Source organism: Daphnia pulicaria, chromosome 8, assembly GCF_021234035.1.
Source record: "Daphnia pulicaria isolate SC F1-1A chromosome 8, SC_F0-13Bv2, whole genome shotgun sequence".
NCBI lineage: Eukaryota > Metazoa > Arthropoda > Branchiopoda > Diplostraca > Daphniidae > Daphnia > Daphnia pulicaria.
In genome coordinates, this window is record NC_060920.1 from 12,261,447 (window position 1) to 12,283,797 (window position 22,351).

Here is a 22,351-nt window from a genome sequence, read left to right on the forward strand (position 1 = left end):
TTAAAGCAAAGTGTTACTAAGATTCAGTCATCACCTTCTACTTACTACTAATTCATTTGGCCGGTTATGCGACCATCCAATTATACGACCGCTGCAGGCTGCACCAAGTGGTCGCATCGAAAAATGGATTGATTGATACAATTTATTGTACTTTAACCATTTTCAAATTAGAAAAAAGGAATGTGAATTTAGTGTGGCAGAAATTAATCAAATTAATCGAATTAATCGAAATCAGATCGAAATTCAGTTGATTGTGTGAAGAAATGATGGTTGCTGTTTAACCCTAAACCTACCAATACAATAAAATCATGAGCAGACGATGTTGAAATCACGTCGTTAATCGTCGACTTCGTCGTGTTGGTTGCCATTCGTTTCGATTCGTAATAAACAAGCATTTTTAACCGTTGAGTACATTTTAAATTACTATTCATCAATCCTTGGATATTAACTTGGCGAGTGCTGGCGTTCATTGTTTCAAAAAGAAATAATACAATGTATGCCATTCGAATGTTACCGAGTTTATCAAACCTTGGGTTCGTATTTGTAAATATACTTTGAAGTTCTGCAAAGAAACACTCATGAGTTGTTTTATACAGGAGAAAAGCGAGCGGTCGACCAGTATTTATATCAGTCAATTATGCTACCAAGCGTTTAAGCATTGAAGAAAAATTGGGCTTCCCAGAAAGACCAAAAAAACCTTTACCTCCATACATTGACTATTGCCAAAAAAAATTTGCTGAATTTTCAAATGTGTCCCAAAAAGTTCTACCTAGAGGTACACTATAAATTTTTATATTTGTTAAATTTCTATTTTATCTTTTCATGCTGTGTTGTTATTGATTACACACATTTGTTCCTTTCAGAGATAATCCCAAAGTTTGCTGAAGAATGGAAACTGATAGATAAAGAGACAAAGACAAAGCTGATGAATGAATATCGTGAAAAATTACAAAAATATCCAGACACTCTACAACAATATTATCTTTCATTAACTGAAGCTCAACGTTTGGAATTAGAAACTGTTAGAAATGAAAAGGATGCATCTGCACAGAAGAGAAAATTAAGACTTGAAAATAGAAAAACAGGGAAACCTATTCGTCCTGTTAACCAATTTGGAATATTTGTCAAGGAAGTTTTTCCCAAAGTATCAGCAGGAGATTCAGGAAAGCCTAATGTACAAGTGAGTAGAATAATAACTAATTTTAAAGTATTTATTTATAAGTTGTAACACAATTTTTATTCTTCGTTTAGGCTACCTTAAAAGACATTTGCAAAAGATGGAAAAATCTAACTCCGGAAGAGAAAGCACCATACAAATTAAAATTTGAAGTGGCCGATCAGGAATATCAAAAGAAATTAGTCGAATGGGAGGACGAAATGGTTCGACAAGGAAAGGCAAATCTGGTCAGGGTTCGAGCCCGGCCCATTCTTGGTCTAGACGATTCGAAAAAATTTTCTAAGGAAACGGAACGTATTAAAAAACCAATGAAAACGAAGTAGGAAAACACCGCCTGTAACTCAAAAATCAGTCGTCAACCTTCAGATCCTATGGATTCCTTTGAAACAGATTTGGATTGGACCCAAGCAAATGTGATTGATCTCCGTCAAGCATTACAATGGCCTAAACATCTTAGTTTCAATTTCTGCCAAATTGTTTTTTTTTAAGTAAAATAGATTTATTTGGTATAAAAAGATTGTATTTTCAAATGCAAAATTTTTTGCATGTGTTCATCATTGAGTTACAGGCACATGATTTGTTTTTTTGTTTTTTTTTTGTTTGTTTTTTTCATTTTCTTTACAATCCACTACGTTCAATACAACCTCCTACGTCTAAGATAGAAGATTGTCCTTCCTCCTACGTCTAAGAAAGAAGATTGTCCTTAATTTCCGCTCTTTGGGATTATATTACGCTAGCGCGGTAAATTTGCCGCACTCCCGACCGAACGAAAAATGGGCCGAAAAATGTCTGCATTGAAAATTGAAATCTATTTTAACTTATAAATATATTTATATAAACATTTATACTTCAATAGTGATTAGTTAAAAAAATGGATTAGACTGTGTCATTAATTTCAAGAGATAGATTAAATTGAAATTTGCAGTTCAATTTCAGCTAATTTCTTGGTTGTTGTTTAACCTCTCTTGTGAGGATTGTAAGTTGTGACGTTGTATTTTTGTGCAGACGGCGCAAAACTTTGTTAAAACTTATTTTGTTGTTATTATAAATTTGTAATAAAAACAGAATAAACATAATTCGTTAAGTGCATTCGATTAAGTCCCTTACAGAAGTTAGCCAATAAATCTTCACAGACAGTTTCAAAACTTAACACATTCTTAACTTCATAAAGGTTTCCTTGGGTCCATCCGTTTCCTTTTAAAGTGTAATAATAGGATGTTTGCTATTCGAATGTTGCGGAGTTTAACCAACCTTGGGTTCGTATATTTGTAAATTCAATTAAAATTTTACTAAAAGGCAAATACTCATAGTAAGTTTTGAATTAATTTATACAGGCCAAAAGTAAGTGGCCAATTATGGTCAATGAACTACGCTACTGTTAAGCGTTTGAGTCTTGAAGAAAAATTGGGCTTACCTGAAAGACCAAAGAAACCTTCATCTCCATATCTGCAGTTTTGTGGACAGAAATTTACAGAGTTTTCTAAAATGCACCCTGGATCTACTTTTACAGGTAGTTTGCTTTTTTTCGTTACTTAAATTGCCTTAAATTCTTAATCTAAATACATCCACTATATTTTTTCAACCAGAGATAGCTCATAAACTTGCAGAAGCATGGAAACTAGTAGACATAGAAACAAAGACCAAGATGATGAATGAATTTCATGAAAAAATAAAGACACATCCAGAAGCTCTACAGCAATATTACAGCACATTAACTGATGCTCAACGTGTGCAGTTGGAAGCTGCAAAAAAGACTAGGATGGAATCTCTAAAGAAGATAAGATCAAAATTTGAACTGAGAAAAACAGGAAAGCCTACTCGTCCCACTGGCATGTTTGGAATTTTTGTTAAGGATGTTTATTCGAAAAAGACAAATGATTCGACAAAATATTTTGGAACAGTGAATAATAGCCAAACCAGTTTTTTTTCTACATTTCTAATGCATTTTGGTTTCTTTAAACAGGGTCACTTAAAAGAAATCAGTAAAGTGTGGAATAATCTAACTCCCGAAGAGAAAGCACCTTATAAATTCAAGTATGAAAAGGACGAAAAAGAATACCGAAAAAAGTTAGCCGAATGGGAAGAAGAAATGATTCGTCAAGGAAAGGCTAACTTGGTCAGGAGTGAGTCACAACCAATTCCTGTTTTAGATGAATCGAAAAATTCGAAAAAGTTACTCCCTTTAAAAAAACAAATGAAAGGAAAGTAGGAAAACATCCTCATAAACACTCAAATTGCCCATCAATCCTTCATGCATCACCTCTTTTAATAATGATTTGGAATGAACCTATTAAAAAAACATTGATTGATCTCCATCAAGTATTTAAAAATCCTAGTTGCACTACTTGTAAAACTAATTTTAAAGTACCAAAAAAGGATGATTTGTGGATTTGGTTGGACAATATGCTTTCTTCCCAAGAAATTAATTTACAGGCAGATATACATTAGTTGGTTTTCTTTTCTCTTATTAATTCCATAATTACATATTGTATATAAAGAAAGAGATATTTAAAAGAGTTTCCCAAAATTAAGTTTAATTAATCATAGCATAAATCTTGAAAGATATAAAACAAGCAAACAAGTAGACACAGAGATCTTGAATTAATGTCTGAATAATCTTAAGAGTTCTTGTTAGTTGAGACAGCTGATGTTGGGGAAGTCCACTCAACATGAGAGCTGTGTTGAATAAACTATTTGACTGATGCTGATTTCCTTTCTTGCTGACTACAAACATGTAAGTCTCAAAAATTCCAAATGGGATCAGGACATTCTGCAAGAAATATCATAGTTAAAACTGAGTTGGTAAAATTTTCCCTTTACAGACATCTTACATGGCCCAAAAATACTCCAAAACCTGTAAAGAGTAGAGTAATTGAAGTTATAGCAAGAAACACTAATAATCCAGGGGTGTTATTCTTTGGATGTTCTTCGTTTGTCTTCCCATTTTGAAGTGGACCTCCATCCATTTCAAATAGATTTTTCTCAATGCCTAGACCCAGTAGTGGGTTTGTTGATCCTGTCACTGTTTCATTCACACCAGATCTTTGCCTAAGGTGAGTTTCTTCTTTGAGGATGGAACTTTTAATGATACATGGTTCCGTTGCTACCTTTTGGTGTTCAGCAGTAATCACCGGAGTGGCAAGAAATTCTTTTTGTTGTTTATCAGGTTCTTAGCCAAAATAATCCACACAATTAACTTCTTAAAGAGGAATAATAATCGCACATTGATGTCTTACCATTAAGATGAGTGTTGACACCTAAAATCCTTTGAAGTCGTTTCTCTGAATTTTCCAATATACGTCGTCTTCTTGCTTCCCTAATTTCGTCGGACATTTATAGTTTTGCAATGAAGTGTGAATTTGTTAAAGTGAAATGAATTTGAGGCGTTTTAAGCTGCTGTAATAGACTAATAGTCAACAGAATACGAGATTTCAGGACAATTTAATCTTGGTTAAATCTATTGCCACGACATGATGTCGTGGCGCGACGGTCGAAACTGTCTATTGCCACGACATCTGTCGTGGCAATAAAGAGAAAATTGTCTATTGCCACGATACGCCTATACTTCCTCTCTGATCTCTCATATCGTGGCAATAACACGAAATTTGTCTATTGCCACGACATCATTTTTTTTTTAATTCGACATTCACGCATGTTAGGTTAGGTTAGGTTAGGTTAGGTAAGGTTAGGTTAGGTTAGGTTAGGTTAGGTTAGGTTAGGTTAGGTTAGGTTAGGTTAGTTATGTCAAGTTTTTTACAGGAATATTTCAGCAGTGGTAGCCGAATGGTCAGCGATGAATGCCACTATGCGATAGCATGACGTTCGATTCTCCGCCGAGAGGGTTAATTTTTTATTTGGAGATTACAACAAAGTGAGTTTCACGGGATAATTGACATGCGGGAATTATGCACATGTAGTTTTACCCTATTAAGTAGTTTTCCTAAAGATCTTCTGTGGAACTTAGTACGAAAACGCATGTCGTGGCAATAGACAAAATTCGTGTTATTGCCACGATATGAGAGATCAGAGAGGAAGTATAGGCGTATCGTGGCAATAGACAATTTTCTCTTTATTGCCACGACAGATGTCGTGGCAATAGACAGTTTCGACCGTCGCGTCACGACATATGTCGTGGCAATAGATCTAACCTTTAATCTTTGTTAGTGTCATAGGAAACGTTTCAGTTATGTATTTTACTACCAGATGTCCATGATTTTAATTTATTTTATTAACAGTAGGTGCCGCTGGCAATGTCGACGATGTTTCAATATCAATTGTACTGGAAATCCAGTTCACAGTTCTCTCAAACATGTAAAATCAAAGCCTTTGATCATTTTCAGCTGTCAATTTTGTCAGTTTCAGCTACTTTGACATCCCTGTAAAAATAAATCGGCAGTTGTTGTGTGGTACATTTCTGGTGATGACTGACGATAACTTTTCCACCAACAAAGCTCACTTTTTAATTTTTCTACTAAATTTATTTCACGGAAATGACGAATATTTAGTTTATTTTTACTCGTCCGTGCCCTCCGTGGATGCTAAGGGCTGTCACTAGGTGGCTAAATATGTCTGTGTGTTTAGGGATTTAACTATTCAGCTATCTAGAGGAAAGTAGGGGCAGGGGTGGGGGTCATCAAATTTCGACATTCAGATAACACATTCCATTTCTATTACGATATTTCTTTTTATTCGAGACGCTGTCGGAGAAGGTTACCTTAGCCATTGTCTCATGGAGGGGCACTTTTGTTTAAGACTTCGTTTTTTAATTGAGTTTTTATATTTCTATCAACAGCCTGGTGAAGTCTGAGCTTCTTCATTGAAATACGTCCATGTGTTCGCTGCCTTGAAGAGGGTCTATTTTGCAAGACAAATGAGATGAAAAGAGGAAACTTGAAAAGGTAATTGAGTACTTTTAAAGCTACATCGGATCGAGAAGGAAATCAAGTAGCATTTTTAGCATTTTGGTCTTGATGTCGAAGACAAATGACATCTTATTTCAGGCTTTCACGTAAGACAGCTTTTGTGAAAAGTTTTGTTAGCTTTAATGAATTACAACAAACAGGGTTAGAAATAGAACTATTTAGTGAGTTCTGCTTCTAAATAAGATTGAAATAAAATTAGCTTGTGAAGAGATGAAATTTTTTTATAAAGTAGAACATTGCTTTGTTTTTATTTTAATATTTGAAAATCATTTGTTTGTTCATTTCTTATTGTCTTATAGGGTTCCTCGTTCAGTTAGAGCTGTTCATGGCGTTGTCTGGTGTGCAGTGGTTTTGCATTCATTAAGTCGAGAGATGCCCTGAGGTGGATGATCAACTGCTGAGACTTTTCTCGCATTGTCTTTTTCAATGGCGATGCTGTCCAAGAAGGTTTAGCTTGGCCATTGCAGGCAACTTTCTCTGTTGACAATGTTCATCTTAAAAATGGTAATAATTCTTTATTAATGTCATGGGGTCTGCTGTACATTTCCCCCCAAATTTTGTTGTTTCTTGGTTCATTTTCGTCGTGTTAGCTTTAGATTCTTTTCCAGGGACAAAGCACCTGATGCTAGCAACATCGCAATCTTGTTCCACTGATGACACCATCTTCTTTGGACATCGTGGGATACTGTCAGTCAAATTGTTCGAAATCAATGTGGTCAACTCAACTTCAACATTCTTCTTCACAAATATTTTGAAGGTAATTTAGTTTTTAGTTCATTAGGGTTTTTGAATGTAAAAATTATAAAAAGATGCATTTGTTTAAATGCTGAAGAAGATGAGGAACATTTGTCAATCCATCATGCCTGTGATACCTTTATGTCTTTGTCAAGTCTTATCCCAGTAGATTTTTTTTCTCTGTTTGGAGTTGTTAAGTAATAGGAATTATGTAGATAATTGAAAATTGTTACTTAGTTGTTAGTACCTTGTTTTTTTAAAAAAAATAGTAATAAAGCTTTTTTTCCATGTAGGATTAATGGCTTGGTGAGGTTCAGCTTTTTCATGGCAGTCAAATGTCCACATGGAATTGTTGCAGCTGTGAAGGTCGTAGTGAGCTGTTGCGTGATGACCATGTGCTGGTGTGGGAAGTGCTGCATGCTGTCTGGTGTTGGTTTGAATTTTTTTTCATTGCCTTAACTACTAAGTGGTTGAATCATTCATTCTATAATTGTTGGCTGAAGGTGAACTTGCAATTCTTGTTTTTCTTTGTAAATTTTTCATTGGAATTCTTTTCACATTTAATGTCATTCTGTTCATTGATATTCTTTTGTTCTGTAGGTTTCCATCGTCAGTTAGATGTAGAGCTAATTATGTTGTTGCTCTTTGGTGTGCAGTTCATGTTCAGGTAAGTGATTCCTATCTCCCATCTATTGATGAATTTAAGAAAATGGCAAAGTCTAAGGTTTTTGTGTCATGTAGGTGCTTTTGTTGCAGCCAGCTGGTGAAAGAGGTTAAAGGTGTGTAGAGCTGTAGCTTATTGTAGCAGTCAACAAGGTGTTATTCTGAAGTGCAATATCAATTAAGACATTCTGAAATGGTAATTTGATTTTGATGGTGATATTGGGTTATAACTGGGGAAGTTTCATAAAGTCTTATCTAATTAGAATATTATAAAATTGGTTTAGAGTTTTTCTGAATAGATAGCTGCTTGCTCAACTAGCTTTTACTTCATTGTAATTTTCTTTTTAATTTAACTAGAACTTTTTATTATCTTTTACAAAACTTCTGATACGACCTTTTATTGTGATTTTAAACATCTGTTGCTGCTCGGGTTCGATTAATTTTTAATTTAAACTTAATAGAATACGACTTTTCTTGTTTTCTATTACATTTTTTATAGCTGGTGCAGGTTTAACTTTTAATTAATGATTTTCTTTCTTCTCAACAAGATTTGGTGACAATGTGATAAACAATATGCTGAATGGAGTCTGCTGTTTTTGTTATCAAGGAGTGGAGAAGTAAGACTTGAAGCAAGGCTTCAAGAAAATGAAATGGTAATTTGACTGAGATATTATTTGTGACCTGAGAAGTATCAAGTTTTTTATTGAAATGTTGTGTTCCGTTGAAAGATCAATTCCAAACTGACGAAGGAAATTAGTTATAGTACCTTGCTTATAGGAAGACCTTTTGTCTATTTTATTAAGATGAAGTTAAAAGAGAAATTCATGGTTTTTCTGTCTTAACTCTTAACTAGTATAATATCCCTGTTTCTTCTCATAGGTCTCGGCGTAAATGTACAGTCGCTTTGCAGTCTCAATCCTGTTCAAGCTGTTGCTATCCTGAATTATGCTGGAGTTTTGGAATTAGCTGATCCTGAAGTTGGGTTGCTGGTGTTATCCTGAAGAAGCTGATGTTGATGTTATTGAGTAAGTGTGCCAGTTCAGTTCTGGTTGTTTAAAATTATATCCATGTTGTAGATTTGTTATCAACTAAGACATGTTGCAACCTGTTGTTAATTTAAACAGCGCGTCTTCCTGAAATATCCTCACCCATACGTTTTTAAATAATTCTTAAGTAATGGGATGTCAAAACTTGCAATATTTTCCTTGTGCATTGTTAAATCTGATATTTTTCATGAGTATGTGAAATTTTGAAACAAATAAAATTTAAACCAATAGTATGAAACTAAAATATTTGCTACCATTATCTAATAATATTAAAATAAAAATATAACAAATTTTTAATTAAATATTTTGAATAAATTAACTTAATGTATTTAGTCTTAATTTAATCAAGTTAATTGAATTAAACTTTAAATTGATTGAGTTAAATCATATAATTACAATTATCAGCCAAAATGATTGATATTTAATAAACAAAGCGTCCGGTACAATACAAATTTTGTTCTGCGCAAATTTTAAAGCAGTTTATACCCAAATAAAACAAACCTAACCAACTCCTTTTGTCTCATTTGGGTGATAAACTGCTTTTGAAACTCGCACACAATCAAGACAGGGGGTGACATCACTGTCTTAATTGACTACCTGGCAAATGGTTAAGAGAAACCGGAAAAAGAGCGAAGAGTTGAGGAACGAACTAATACGAGAGCGATTAACCATAGCAGACTTCCGGCTTAGACATCTGAATTACAGCTTTCTCTTTTCAGTTTTCACCAATGGATGAAGTCCATGATATGTAGCAAAGGAGTTACCCTGTAGGCAGAATGAACATTTATAAGAATAACACTCATTTTAAATTAGGTTTTAGAAAAAGAAAGCAATACCTCAAATCAAGAGGGCCTGTTTAAGGAAGTAAAAAGGGATGTTCAAGGGTAGCAGCCAACGGGTTACCAAACAAAGGACCTTGTTGACTGTTAAGTCATTGTCCCTTTCCTTCAAAGGACATGACTTCTCATAAAGGCTAGCGTGCAAGATTAGAGACCTGTAAAAAAAATATAAAAAATTAAGTCACCTTGTTTATAATTTGTGTCATCAATGTGCTTGATGTCTATGATCTAAAAGAATAATTAAACTTAAACATTAGATAGACATTAGTGCAGAACAATATTTTAAATAAACATTAGACTGCAACAAAGAAAGTTCAGTGACATGAAAATAAACTTACACACAAAACCACCAATCAGTTATTCAAGGTTCTCTAGAAGATGGAATGAGAGAATGGTCCATTCTAGGGTTGGTGATCTAGCAAGTCCAATAAAATCAGCCAATAATTATGATGAGTCCAAATAAAAGATGAGAACAATATTTTTGTCTCAGCAATACTGTACTAAAGCTAGTGTTGGTTGTTACCTCTGTCATTTGGATGACATATTCAGTAGGATACTAGGATTTATAACACAATAGTTGACACTAGGCTGCATGCCCCTTACACAAATTCCCCTGGAAATTAATGAGAAATATTTAAGTTATTAAACACATAAACGGAAAAGAACACATGCCCAACAAATTGCACACGAAATCTATCCAATTTACAAACGAATTCCTTTGTAATTGTCGAAGAAAATAGCTGTAGCTGAACTGTTCACAACGAGCCGCCATAAGCACATATCAACACAATATTCTTTCACGCCATCTATTAGACACGTCCAGAACTCACTATCTAAAGGACCGGCTTTAGATAGTTACAAAAGTAATCAAAAAGACCATTTCTGTTTGCTTAAACTGCCAAGGAGTGCTAAGAATTGTGCAGAGAATAAAGCTCACTTGCTAGTTTAATGCAAATTTTCCGGAAGTATACCGGAAGTAGTCGATAGCACCTTAACCATTCGTCTGCCGACAAAATAAACCAGATATTCGTGATCTCCATGAAATTTGGGGTCGATTAGATGTGATTTCACCGAAATCCAGATTTTGGTCAAAATCGAGAATTTTCCTGAACTATAGTTCAGGAAAATTTTCAAAACCGGAAGTACGAAAACGTACAAAAAAAAACATGAACTTTACCACAAATTTGACGAGGATCACGAATATGTGGTTATTTTGTGCGTCGAATGAATATTTACTGAACTACTGACTGAAATGAGCAAACCGGAAGTAGAACAAAAAACACGTAATTAAAAATCTAACAAGTGAGCTTTGTTGCTGAAACAGAAACTGACAGTTATCACCCAAAAATTTTTTGAAGTAGCATTGAGAAAATTCTACAGAGATGTGCAAAGTAAGCGCATTTAAACTGATTCTAACAGGTAAAAAAATGATCAAAGGCTATGCCTGCCGTCTAGCGTCAGAAAGAATACAAATCTGGGACAGGTATATAATATACAATAACCTAACCTTTGTTACTTAATTACGTGCACAAAATAAATATTAGGTTTGCAACTGTTGCTCAGTATTTATGAAGATTATTCTATTGGTTTTTTTAATAAACGAAATTTTTTTAAAGTTATGGTGTGAGTACATAAAATGCATTTTGTGAACGGTAATAGGGTAGATTTCTCATCCAATCTGATTTTTACTTCCATATGTTAACCCCAAGTTCCAAAGTCTCTAATGGGCCCTTAAGACGAGAAAGTGACTTGCAGCAGCTTTTTCATTCTTTTCGTGCACTCACAACACTTCTTTTGCGACTCACAAGAAAGACCTAAATTAAAGAATTGTTAAACACAGAGTTTAAAGCTTATCAGTAGATAATAAACCAAAATAACTAAATTTGCGGTACCCGGGCACAATCATGTGGTAGGTGACTACAGGTGTGTCGCATCGGAATACATGTATGGTCGCACAAGAGCCCTCCTCATCCTCCTGGTTATAACAGCGGGTGAGTGACCACCGGCGGGCGTTGGTTAGTGGTTAGTTCGGGAAACTGTGCCACAGAAAAGAAAGGACCCAGATGCATGTACCAACATCTACATTGAATTTCAGCAATGTTTTCTCTGTTTCACTAAATGGATCAAGTCTATAGAACGGCACCGAATGATTAACCTGAAATGAGAATGTAGATTTCTTTAGAAGTCGATAATTTCCAAATAAGCTTGTAGCGACAACAATCATTACCTCAAATTAATCAATTTTAGATAGTCTTAAATGAATAATCGTTGTAGTGGGCGCCGCAACCTCTAGAGTGACAGTAAAGAATTTGATATAATGAGGGCTTCAAAATCTGGAGTACGACTTAACAGTGAAGTAAGACTCATGGAAACATCAATTCCAAACAGGCAGACAATAACGACAAGCTACTGCAATCTGCAATAGAACAGTAGAATACCAGTACCACCGACTACATCAGCTCAATTTGCCTGTAAAACTTTCACCAGCTGGCTGCAAGTAACAAAACCATGAGCATAGTTCAGCTCAGATTCCATCTGGCTAATAAACCTTAATTCAAAAATTTAAATTACTATTAAGATACAGATGTAAAAAAAAAAAATAACCGACGCAATCGACAGGTTCTACAGCATGAACTGATGATTTCTTGTGTAACATCACAAAAATAAAATACTGAAACCAAACAGTATGCATAGCATAACATGATAACAGAATATTTTATATCCAAATTCTAGTTTAAATGAACAAAAGAAGAAATGTAACACACATTATTATTCAAATGAATTAAATAAAACCCAAATTTAAGTCCTCTACAACAGAACAGAAAATTTTGCATGGGGAGTCTTCTAATGTAAGATAACCAAATTAATTGAGGAAGTCTGTCACATTGAAAACTTCATTTTAATAGCTTTCAGCACCTATTTTAGCCAAGGAGTCAGCCTTGTTGTAGTGCGAGGGAACGTGAGACTAAAAAATCAGAATAAAATGAATTTACTTTACTACCTACTGACTTTTTAAAACAAGATACGATACCCATTCAACACAATCGAAATCTCGTGTCCAAAAAAGAAGCTCTTCATACAGAGCTTTGTGCACAACAGGTTGACCTTGGAAGGTCCGCCAGCCATTGCTCTGCCATGTGAAAATCCAATCGGTTATTGAATCGATCAAGTATTGAGAATCGGTGAAGATGACAACACGTTGGACACCTGCCCAATTGATAATTGTAAACACAAAATCAAGAAAAACAAAAACATTAGCTGCTGTGTACCATAATTTCTCAAGAGCTCACATGCTCTGATGGCAGCTTTTATTTCAGCCACCTGATTGGTAGGATTTGTATGAATAAATTCATGTCTTCTTAATGGTTCACTTACATTCCTGCATTATAATACATTAACAATTAGCCATATTATAATTATATTTCACAACATTTTCTGCTACTTACAATGGATGGTTGTTTCCAAACCACACACCAATACCACCTCTTGCACCCTGATTACCATTTCCAGGGCAGGCACCATCAATGTAGACAATTACATAACCATTGCGGTCAACTGTGAAGTCTAGAAAACAAATTGTTGTCAAAAATAGGTTTAGATGAATCAGCACAATGATTCACAAATCAACTGATTAAACTATTCATTTACCCAGCCGAGAATATAAAACAAACACACAAAACAAACAGGAAAGAGTACAAGGTCTATTTTAATTTTAAAACTATTCCAACAAAACTATGTACCAGCAGAAAAGTAAGAAAAATGAAAATTAATGCACAAAACCATAACGACCAACGACGTCTACTTCAATTTATTAATTCGTTAATGTCGTGATAATGTATTAGCTATTAGGAGGTAGTAAATCTAAGAGATATACCTGGATGCATCTGGTTATACATGTTACGCATAGAGACAAGATGTTTCTTGATACACAAGATTTTTTAAAAACTCTTTCGACACTTGTGTTTAAGTACAATGCGGAAAGATTCTGGTAATAAATTATTAATGGTTTCGCCACCACGCCACACGACTCTGAAGTTTTGCTTCACGTGCTTCGTGTCTTGTGCTACCATAGACAACTGACAAGACGACCATGAGACGACAGAAGCAGAGAGGCACGCTTGCAACGGTAGAATTCGGAACCACATCGAAAACGCACATTTATAAAAAAAAAAAGACATGGTAAATTTGTTCAAAATGGCACAATATTTATCTCGACATGTAAGATGTCTGCTGCCTTTTTGTGATTACGAAAACACCTTCTGTCCGAGATGAAAAATAGACTTAAGTGGACTACTAGACAATCCGACACAATCGTCCATTTGATTTATCTCCATTTCCTACGGGCCGGCGGGCCCTCACAAAAAGGCATTGTAAGCACCCAAGAGGAAAACGCCACCTACCGTCCTTGTATTAAAGTTGTTTTGTTGAGAAGCTTAGAGTTTCTGGAATAGATGGCACTTATTTCACTGGTGACGTTGACAGCTAAAGCCGCTACACGCAGGAAGGCAGAAGCGGCGTTGGAAGTTTAACATTTCACATTCAAGCTAGATACTGTGTCAGTCAGGTTGCTTGTTAAAGACGACTAATTGAAAACACCTTATAATGGTAGGCGTAGTTTCATATGATGTTTTCTACGTGTTTTGTGTTTAATTCTTTGATTCACTTACTATTTTCAGCCGTCTGCCCCGGCAAGTGCTACTACAGTCGGTGCTGGAGGCCGTTCACCAAATGCTGGTGGTTCAGGCCCAAGAGCTGGTTCAGGAAGTACAGTGAGACAAAGGTAAAATAAACTGAATTCATTTCTCATATTGTGTGAATTGTGCAATCTTATAGTTCTGTATTCTTTTTTTTTAGAAAAACCACTAGCAGCAGCACCACAACAGCCACTCGCTCACGTGCAGGAGGCACCAGCTCTGGTGGCATGTGGAAATTTTACACTGATGATTCCCCAGGAGTGAAAGTGTAAGATATTGTTTAAAAATCTTGTTTATTTTTACATTAATTCTTGATTCTTGTGATTTCAGTGGACCAGTCCCTGTTTTGGTTATGTCTCTTCTCTTCATCGCATCTGTTTTCCTGCTGCACATTTGGGGCAAATACACCCGATCTTAAAGATTGTTTTATTGGGACCTGGGACAAGTTATAATGAACTGACTCGTCACCATTCCACTGTTTGATTAATTCTCTATCTGGGTTGAGAATACAAAATTATTTCCCTTCTGAAAATATCTTTATTCATTAAGTACAATTGCATGTAAACTGTTCAACTTTTATTTTCAATTCCAAGTCTAAAAAATTGTGAATAAGGCCTTCCGTTTACAAACAAATTGGGTAAATGGGTAATACTCAAAAAAATATGCAGAGTAATTAACCACAGTATAAGTCAAAATGTCCAATTTTGTCGTCTTGGAACATACACATAATATATCGAGAGCAGTCGTCTCATATTATCGAATATTAGAATTATAATTCGCCAGATGTTAGTTATGAATTAAAGCTCTTGCTCCCAACTCCCTATAACCACTCTAAAGCCAATGAATAATAGCAAAGAAAATAAAGACATACACACAGAGCAAGTGGACTTTGGTGGAGGAGACGCAATGAGAGAGGAATGCTACATACAGTTGGTTTCTTTATCCGTCAATCTGAGACTCGTTACCGACAGCAGAGGCATCGACAGCGTCGCCAGGGATAATGAGCATCTTCTCGTCCCCATCCGATGAGGCTCCGTCTTCACCTTCTTCACCTTCTGCGTCTTCTTCCTCTTCCTCTCGACCATCTTCTCCCTCTTCCAATGGTTCAGCAAATACAATCTGGGTCGCTCCGTCCACAGCAACATCCGACTGAACATGCTAAAATATCACATTTATATTCTTGATTTGATTTATACAAGTACCAACACAAGTAACCTACCCCACGTAATTTGGAGTGAGTCTTGATGTGTTTTGAAAGATGGTCGCTTCGCATGAAACGTTTACCACATTCTGGGCATTGAAAGCGTTTCTCCCCCGTATGAGTTCGCCTGTGTCTCTATAAAAAAAAAGGAAGAAAGAAAACGGTTATTTTAACCCATAGTTGAAACGTTAAAGTTATGAAGACATTTACCTGAAGTTCGTCGGATCTCGTAAACCGTTTACCACAATAATACCACGAACAAACAAACGGTCGATCACCTGAGTGCCACCTTAGGTGAGCACGCAAATGAGACGTCTTACCATACACTTTCCCACAGCCTTGATGGTGGCAAATATGAATTTTCCGCTTGTTCTCGCCGACCCTTGATAAAGGAAATATTTTAGGTCGATTGCTCTTTCGTGCTACAAGTACTACAAAATATTCTTACTGTTTCCCTTCACCATCTTTGCAATTTGGACAAGTGCATGCGACACGACGAAGGCGGGGTTTAGCGGGACTGGAGTTGTTAGCTGCAGGAGTGGATGAATCGGAAGTCATAACCACTTCCATTGTCCCCTCTGCTGGTGTAGGTGACGCTAGCTGCCCACTTGAGGTAGTAGGGGCTGATGCTACAGTTACTAATTGGGTAGCCTGTGGTGTGCCCGTTGTAACAACCTGCCATTTTGTCGGGTCGTTGGGGTCCTGTTGAAGTTGCTGCCCTAGGGAAGAGGCAGCTAAAAAAAAGTCTCATTTAGTTCATATTCAAAGAGGCTTCTCGGGTAGCTAATTTATTAGCCCTATATCTAAACAATAGCTGGTAGGGGAAATACCTATTATTTGAGTTCCTGGAGGAAGAACTGGCTGAGACTGTTGGGAAACTGTTGAAATTGTCTGTTGGCCTGTAAGGGCTTGGAGGCTAGAGGCTGGTATCACTTGGACATTACCCAATCCGGGGATATTCTGGATAGGGAAACCCTGCAATAAATTGGATCCAGTTTGCATTCGTGTCAATCCTGAAAGGCTAGACGCTGGTATCATTGTTAGCTGGTTACTTCCTCCTGATAGACCTAAGAAGAAATGAGAAAATTGTGTAAACAAAAAATTTGAGACTCGCAAAAATTAAAAAAAAAAACCTGAAAAATACCTGCAATAGTAATCTGTTGCGATACATTTTGAAGCTGTTGCTGTTGTTGCTGCTGCTGTTGTTGAGCATTGGCACTTTGGTTGGTCGACTGGTTATTGCTACCCGCGCCAGACCCATTTTCCACCGTGCTAATTTGCAGGGCGCCGTCATTTGACTGCGTTATAGTGACGGTCGAAGGTCCCGACGCATTGTTACTACTATTAGAATTATTTGTTGTTGTCGTTTGTTGTTGTTGCTGCTGCTGCTGTTGCTGTTGGCCGCCAGGACTCAACAACGTTGTCGTACCCATCTGTGACAAATTAGCTATTTGCACAGTCTGGATCTGTCCATTGGCGTTGATTATTTGCGCATACTGCTGTTGCTGGGGCACCTAGTAGCAATCCAAATGAAGTAATTAAAGCTATTAACAATCTTAAAAACGGAGTTGCGTCAATAATTACCTGTAAAGGGGATAAAACTTGCATTTGAGTCCCTCCCTGCATCAGACCAGGTATACCACTAGATATCATCTGAACAGGAAGCTGTAATGTCTGGTAAACTGTTTGGCCATTAGCAGTAGAGACTGGCACTTGCACAGAAATTGTAGCAGTCTGCTGCATGGGTAGTTGGAGAACTTGCTGCATACCACCGGCTGTTCGTACTGTCACACCTTGGGATCCTGATTGTACACCAACATTTTGTAGTGTGAAGGGTAATGACTGGGCCTGGTTGGTAGGGGCACGGATGATTTGCCCATTGGATGTCAAGAGAGCCTGATTGTGACCAATCTGCACCTGTTGCCCTCCCCCTCCTGTTGGGATGAAGATGGCCTCTTGACCATCAATGGTCACTGTTTGGAAAGCAGGTGACATGCTGTATTGAACTCCTCCGCTTGCAGCACTGTTGTTGGATCCAGATGTCAACAACTGTGCACCCTGTGCAGTCTAAAATAAACAGATGGTGTCATTTTTAATTATATAAATAATTAAATGAAGCTAAGAACCTGTATAATTTGCCCTTGCAGTCCTTGCAATGAAAGAATATTGGAAGGACTAACACTGACAGTTTTGGACTGAGCCTGTGACTGAGTGTTTTGGGTATTTGTAGCAATAGTTCCATTTTGCTGTATTTCCCCATTAGCAACACCAGCCTAAGAAAATCGATGAAAAAAAAAAAGGTTTAGTGAGTAATTAAAATCTAGTCAAGTGTTGCTATCTATATACTTGTTGGAGTAGACTTTGAAGTTGGGCCGGAGTTAGCACTTGGCCCTGCAAGTTGGTAGCCTTCATCAGGGTGGGGGGAGGTGCCCCCCCTTTGGCTTCTCCGGCACCACCCACTTTCCTCTTCTTCTTAGCCGTCACGGTGAGTGACAAGACTTCTGAACGTTCCTAGAAAAATAAAGATAACAATCAGTGTTGATAAGGAATGAATACGGCCCAACAGAAACACTACTTGAGTAACACCACAGTGTTTAAACAACATAGCATAAACTATTTCATAATATAGACCTCATCGTCAGTAGATTGAGTCTCACACTTCACTTTGGAAGGAGTTGTTGTGGCCATGGCAGGTTGAACCATAGAAGTAAAACATCCCGCCATAAAGGGAGATGATTAGTCACAAAAAAACTAGGACACGAAAAGCGGGGTATTGAGCCTGCTACTTTTTGTCAACACGAAATTATGTTTAGTCTCACGGATGGGCACAGCACAAAATCCACGTGCAATGTCGTTCAACAGTTCCTCAATAGTAGAATCGTTCAGATTATGTGTGCAGAATCAGCAAGGTGAACAGCCTCCCAAACATTGAGGGGGGGAATCAAGGGGAGGAGGGGAGGAAAAGGGAGGGACGCCGCTGGAAGTTTGGCCTCGCCCTTGTCCCTGCCCTGTAAACAGCTCGACGACGCACACACAGCGCTATGTATATGGCACAAAGTAAGAAACAATAAACGTTGCGTCAACTCACCCAAATGAGAGAAGAGATGCAACTGGGGCTAGATGATCACGGTCCAGTTGTACGAACGTTGCCTTTTTTTCTTTATTTTTCCCGGTGAAAACTGAACGATGCGATAAAATTGTTGGCAGAGGGAAAAGAGAGGACGAGTCGATGCGTATGGGGCGTAACAATGGGACTATGGGAGGAGAGCTTCACTTTCTGTGAAGCCCCCATTCCATTCCCCCAAAAATTGCCATCAACGCTAAATACAATCGCCCGGCCCGACCACTCTACTAAGCTTCCAATATTTCCTGAATTATAAATCGGTTTGATTTAGAATATTAAACTGAATTAATGTTTCTATTTGGAAGAAAAGTTTGCTTAAAAAAGAAATTACGATTTTGAATTCAGCTTTGAACGGAAATAAAGGTTAGAAAGCTAGTAAAATAACAAAATTCGGTGACCTAAAATAGCCATCTGGCGAGCAAAGCAGTAAACTGAAAGCCGTTAAGTGAGAATCGGAGTGGCCTGGCCTGTTTCTCTTCATTTGATAGTGCTGCGGGGGAGGGAAGGAGAAGGAGGGAGAAGGGGGAAATGGGTGGGAGTAGGGTGAGATGAAAGCCTCCCCGTGGGGTGGTACCCGCGTTCATTGGCCCCTGTCTCGAATTTTTTTTTTTTTGGCTAGTGGCATAGACAGCTGCCCGGTTGTGTGGATAAAAACAAGAAAAAAAAAGAAAATTGTAGCGCGCGCTGTACGAACTTATATGTAAATGGAACGATCTAATTCCGGGTAGACTGAAAGATTTCACTCGGCTACAATTCCTGTATGAACAAGTGCACCTGTGTGAGAGGGGAAATTTTAATGGAAAGCCCCAGATGTGTGACCCGGTTGTTTTTTTATTTTTTATTCGTCGCATATAGCGGTTCGTGACATTGGAGATGCATTACATAAATATAAAAAAAAATGTGATGCGTCCTGAATGAACATTCCAATATCTTCTGTTGACAACAGAATAAAAGGTAGCTCTAAGGAGTAGAAAAACTGTGTAGGTGTTTTGTTTCGTGCACTGGAACCGTTTCGAAAATATGACCATTTCTTAGGAAGGCGTGTTGCTTTTTCTTGCCGATGGCGATAGGGCGCCTGTTGGCGGAAGTTTCTTTCTATCGCCGACCTCTGAGGGGGAGGTAGAAATGTGAAAGGGCGGCCGAAGGGTGTGTTACACAGACCAACCAAGCTGTTTCCGACATGTCGTCCCTGGTAGAAAAAGAAATAAAACAGGCGGATGGGCTGGGTCACGGAGAGGAAAGAGGGCGAACGGTACTCTCTTTTACGAAACGAGCACAACGGCTACACACACGACCCCACCCACTTTCTATTCGACTCTCTCTCTCCTCCCCTGTCATTATCTGTCTCTCTGTTCATTCCCTTCAACCAACACCGACTTCTCTTTTTACTTCCGACTTTTCAGGTTGCGGTGTGGTCAGACGGTAGGTTCTTCCACCGGTTTACGCAACTGAATGTCTGATACATTTTTCAGGCACGTTTGACACAACATTCCGTTATGATACAAACCCGTAAGCGGTAAACGTGCTCCAAGATCCGCATTTTAATTTGTACTTTTCCACGTAAATCGCGCGGTATGTAGCTATCAAAGGGAAATGGGGCGACATCAACTAGCGCCAATCACAGATGGTGGGAAATCACAACATTTTATTTTTACAATCAAATCGTTGAGTTGAGAATAAAAATCATCCTGAATATTACCATTATACCATTAGGCCATAACCTTCGAGGCGAATTGGATAATTTCGGAAATTACTGGTTCTAAAAGAAAAGGATAAACGTAAAAATTGGCAGATTGGGAAGAATCTATTAATTTACCAAAAGTTTGCATTTCAGTTGATGAGTTGACTTGAAAACGAAAAATAGGGCGCTGACTCGCTGAGAGTAAAAATAAATTTTCTAGATTTTTCTAGAACCGTTGCTTATGAAAACCGCTAGGTGTCTCTAGCTGTCTCGCCTATTTGATACACAAATCTTTCTGGAGTCGTCTGTAGACGTCCCATTCAACTCAAGTTCTGCCAAAAGTTTCAAACGGTTTCAACTTTTCACCGGTTATAAACAGTTTTCTCAATCAATCGAAATAATTTTATTGATTAATAATCGTGTAGGTAAATTTAAAATTAAATAATTTATTTTTCTTCTATATAAAATGTTTCGGAGTTTGGACATGCGACCATACTATCGTGTCGTTGTTGATATTAAAAGACTTTGCAATTTTTAATCTAGAAATTTTACGCGAAAATCTTTCAAAATGTCATCTGAAGGCTCTCTGTGTTACAACAGAGGATGCGGAAAAAGATTTAATCCAGATCAAAATGGCGATGGTATAAGTTATAATTAAATATAATTAAAAATTAATGTTCTTGCAGCAACTCAATTTATAAAAGATTATTTCTTACAGATACTTGCATTCATCATCCTGGAGCTCCATTTTTCCATGATGCTTACAAAGGGTGGTCTTGTTGTAAGAAAAAATGCACAGATTTTACAGAATTCCTCAACATAAAAGTAAATATTAAGTCTAAATAATTCAATAGAATTTGCATTATCAATTCAAATCTTTGGTTTCAATAGGGGTGTTCAACATCAGCCCATAATGGGGAGAAGCCTGTAGAGCCAGAAAAACCAGAAGTTGATAAATCTAAAGCAAGTGAAGTAATTGAATATAAAGCTCCTGAACCAATAAAGCCATCATCATTGCTGAGGCCTCCTTTTGAATCCCCTCTAATCAAACTGAAATACTCGATTAGTGCTAGTCTTCAACAAGAATTGGAAAAAGTTAAAGCCACTGACAACTCAAGTCAAATAGTAGAAAATAACTTTACGTCCGATGGAATTAGAGTTGGCGCATCTTGCAAGAATGGAGGTTGTAAGCAGGTAGCTTTTCTTATACATATTCCAATAATATGAAGACTGCAGTTTATTTATTACTTTTTACCCCAGACGTATGTGAATGAGTCTAGTAACGATTCAACATGTACGTATCACGCTGGCGTACCCATCTTTCATGAAGGACTCAAGTACTGGACGTGTTGCACTAGACGAACCAGCGATTTTCAAGCATTTTTAGACCAAGAAGGTTGTTCAACTGGAACACACGTCTGGAAAACTGAAAAAGTAAATTTTTATAATAGGATTTGTTTAGTTTCGAATCGAGTATTGAAATTTACCGGTGCGATGCCCTTTGACTAGGAGGAGCAAATCAAGAAATCAGTTCAATGTCGGCAAGATTGGATGCAAACTGGAACACACGTAATTGTCAACATTTACTGCAAAAAACCCGATCCTACCAACGAATCCTTGACTTATGTTGAGGTGAATCCAATCCGTTTACGTGTCAGAATCAATCTTCTTGCTGGCGGACCTTCCTATAACTCTGACATTGAATTGCGCGGAGTAAGTACATCCTGTTTAAACTGTTTTTTTTATGAATCCGATTACCACAATTTCGTTTCGATAGATTATCGATACTGTGAACAGTAGTGTTACATATACACCGAACAAAGTTGAAATCAAACTCAAGAAAGCTGAACCCATGTCGTGGAATAAATTGGATATACCTCGTCAAGTACCAGTGAAAGCAGTGGTAGAAGATGAGAAAAAGAAACAAGAAACCGAAGAAAATCTGCCCAAAGTCGATGTGTTGGATCTAAGTGATCTCTGATCAATTATCAAGCAGGCTTGCGTTTATAAACTTTTTAAGTTCAAACGGAAAATTTGGCCAAACCAATGCCCGCTTCAATGAGGTTGCTCACCTCATCATACTACATGTTAAACAATCCAGCATAATGAAACAATACAATGCTGATTTAAAACAAATTTACAAAATGATAGTTTTACTGCTGAATAATTTAAATTTTTTCTTAGGAATGCTCCTTGAAAGTAGAACTCGAGACAGAATTTGTTAACCTATATCAATCACAACTCATTTTCCATTTCGTTCTAAAGTTCG

At 37.2% G+C, this 22,351-nt stretch overlaps 7 protein-coding genes and 3 long non-coding RNA genes across 20 annotated transcripts; 5 read left to right on the forward strand and 5 right to left on the reverse strand.

Annotated features, from left to right (window-relative positions):
- The first annotated feature begins 302 nt into the window (after positions 1 to 302).
- LOC124311366 (transcription factor A, mitochondrial-like) lies at positions 303 to 1,834 on the forward strand. Its single transcript, XM_046775836.1, has 4 exons — positions 303 to 533; positions 597 to 775; positions 864 to 1,180; positions 1,252 to 1,834. The coding sequence occupies exons 1-4, from the start codon at positions 493 to 495 to the stop codon at positions 1,498 to 1,500; spliced, it is 786 nt and encodes a 261-aa protein (XP_046631792.1). The 5' UTR covers positions 303 to 492; the 3' UTR covers positions 1,501 to 1,834.
- Positions 1,835 to 2,072: 238 nt separating this feature from the next.
- On the forward strand, positions 2,073 to 3,468 carry LOC124311365 (transcription factor A, mitochondrial-like). Of its 4 annotated transcripts, none has more exons than XM_046775832.1 (5): positions 2,073 to 2,256; positions 2,349 to 2,445; positions 2,512 to 2,687; positions 2,764 to 3,077; positions 3,141 to 3,468. In XM_046775832.1, exons 2-5 carry the CDS (start codon positions 2,393 to 2,395, stop codon positions 3,384 to 3,386), a joined length of 789 nt encoding a protein of 262 aa, XP_046631788.1. In that variant the 5' UTR covers positions 2,073 to 2,256; positions 2,349 to 2,392; the 3' UTR covers positions 3,387 to 3,468. The 4 variants fall into 4 exon arrangements, with proteins under 4 accessions (XP_046631788.1, XP_046631787.1, XP_046631790.1 ...); XM_046775831.1 differs by having other exon boundaries at positions 2,074 to 2,288; XM_046775834.1 differs by having other exon boundaries at positions 2,093 to 2,288; positions 2,349 to 2,433.
- Positions 3,469 to 3,697: 229 nt separating this feature from the next.
- On the reverse strand, positions 3,698 to 4,623 carry LOC124311398. The gene is made up of 3 exons (XM_046775873.1): positions 4,414 to 4,623; positions 4,009 to 4,346; positions 3,698 to 3,947 (listed from the first exon to the last, which is right to left on the reverse strand). The coding sequence occupies exons 1-3, from the start codon at positions 4,508 to 4,510 to the stop codon at positions 3,711 to 3,713; spliced, it is 672 nt and encodes a 223-aa protein (XP_046631829.1). The 5' UTR covers positions 4,511 to 4,623; the 3' UTR covers positions 3,698 to 3,710.
- An 810-nt stretch (positions 4,624 to 5,433) lies between these two features.
- LOC124311570 lies at positions 5,434 to 8,772 on the forward strand. Of its 4 annotated transcripts, XR_006909897.1 has the most exons (9): positions 5,870 to 5,886; positions 5,970 to 6,075; positions 6,399 to 6,603; positions 6,708 to 6,856; positions 7,128 to 7,263; positions 7,435 to 7,501; positions 7,576 to 7,693; positions 8,046 to 8,150; positions 8,377 to 8,772. It is a non-coding gene; the product is annotated as an uncharacterized LOC124311570 (long non-coding RNA). The 4 variants fall into 4 exon arrangements; XR_006909896.1 differs by having other exon boundaries at positions 5,434 to 6,075; positions 7,128 to 7,337; XR_006909898.1 differs by having other exon boundaries at positions 5,440 to 6,075; positions 7,128 to 7,267.
- A 176-nt stretch (positions 8,773 to 8,948) lies between these two features.
- Positions 8,949 to 10,216, reverse strand: LOC124311655. 3 transcript variants are annotated; one of them, XR_006910089.1, is made up of 5 exons: positions 10,089 to 10,216; positions 9,906 to 9,995; positions 9,721 to 9,797; positions 9,380 to 9,537; positions 8,949 to 9,308 (listed from the first exon to the last, which is right to left on the reverse strand). It is a non-coding gene; the product is annotated as an uncharacterized LOC124311655 (long non-coding RNA). The 3 variants fall into 3 exon arrangements; XR_006910088.1 differs by having other exon boundaries at positions 8,952 to 9,308; positions 10,093 to 10,177; XR_006910087.1 differs by having other exon boundaries at positions 8,953 to 9,308; positions 9,906 to 10,165.
- Positions 10,217 to 11,996: 1,780 nt separating this feature from the next.
- Positions 11,997 to 13,465, reverse strand: LOC124311465 (ribonuclease H1-like). The gene is made up of 5 exons (XM_046775972.1): positions 13,257 to 13,465; positions 12,829 to 12,946; positions 12,652 to 12,761; positions 12,414 to 12,589; positions 11,997 to 12,347 (listed from the first exon to the last, which is right to left on the reverse strand). The coding sequence occupies exons 1-5, from the start codon at positions 13,285 to 13,287 to the stop codon at positions 12,282 to 12,284; spliced, it is 501 nt and encodes a 166-aa protein (XP_046631928.1). The 5' UTR covers positions 13,288 to 13,465; the 3' UTR covers positions 11,997 to 12,281.
- A 362-nt stretch (positions 13,466 to 13,827) lies between these two features.
- Positions 13,828 to 14,608, forward strand: LOC124311533 (protein transport protein Sec61 subunit beta-like). The gene is made up of 4 exons (XM_046776063.1): positions 13,828 to 13,987; positions 14,059 to 14,162; positions 14,237 to 14,344; positions 14,407 to 14,608. Exons 1-4 carry the CDS (start codon positions 13,985 to 13,987, stop codon positions 14,492 to 14,494), a joined length of 303 nt encoding a protein of 100 aa, XP_046632019.1. The 5' UTR covers positions 13,828 to 13,984; the 3' UTR covers positions 14,495 to 14,608.
- A 29-nt stretch (positions 14,609 to 14,637) lies between these two features.
- LOC124310971 (transcription factor Sp4-like) lies at positions 14,638 to 18,558 on the reverse strand. Of its 2 annotated transcripts, none has more exons than XM_046775175.1 (10): positions 18,366 to 18,558; positions 17,624 to 17,788; positions 17,404 to 17,550; positions 16,862 to 17,344; positions 16,422 to 16,791; positions 16,108 to 16,344; positions 15,726 to 16,011; positions 15,488 to 15,659; positions 15,296 to 15,412; positions 14,638 to 15,234 (listed from the first exon to the last, which is right to left on the reverse strand). In XM_046775175.1, the coding sequence occupies exons 2-10, from the start codon at positions 17,687 to 17,689 to the stop codon at positions 15,016 to 15,018; spliced, it is 2,097 nt and encodes a 698-aa protein (XP_046631131.1). In that variant the 5' UTR covers positions 17,690 to 17,788; positions 18,366 to 18,558; the 3' UTR covers positions 14,638 to 15,015. The 2 variants fall into 2 exon arrangements, with proteins under 2 accessions (XP_046631131.1, XP_046631130.1); XM_046775174.1 differs by lacking the exon at positions 18,366 to 18,558 and adding an exon at positions 17,909 to 18,358.
- Positions 18,559 to 19,212: 654 nt separating this feature from the next.
- On the reverse strand, positions 19,213 to 20,299 carry LOC124311753. The gene is made up of 2 exons (XR_006910203.1): positions 20,218 to 20,299; positions 19,213 to 20,160 (listed from the first exon to the last, which is right to left on the reverse strand). It is a non-coding gene; the product is annotated as an uncharacterized LOC124311753 (long non-coding RNA).
- An 83-nt stretch (positions 20,300 to 20,382) lies between these two features.
- On the forward strand, positions 20,383 to 22,218 carry LOC124311270 (cysteine and histidine-rich domain-containing protein 1-like). 2 transcript variants are annotated; one of them, XM_046775700.1, is made up of 7 exons: positions 20,383 to 20,507; positions 20,626 to 20,723; positions 20,801 to 20,907; positions 20,974 to 21,276; positions 21,343 to 21,516; positions 21,592 to 21,795; positions 21,860 to 22,218. In XM_046775700.1, the coding sequence occupies exons 2-7, from the start codon at positions 20,651 to 20,653 to the stop codon at positions 22,061 to 22,063; spliced, it is 1,065 nt and encodes a 354-aa protein (XP_046631656.1). In that variant the 5' UTR covers positions 20,383 to 20,507; positions 20,626 to 20,650; the 3' UTR covers positions 22,064 to 22,218. The 2 variants fall into 2 exon arrangements, with proteins under 2 accessions (XP_046631656.1, XP_046631657.1); XM_046775701.1 differs by having other exon boundaries at positions 20,390 to 20,503.
- The last annotated feature ends 133 nt before the right edge of the window (positions 22,219 to 22,351 follow it).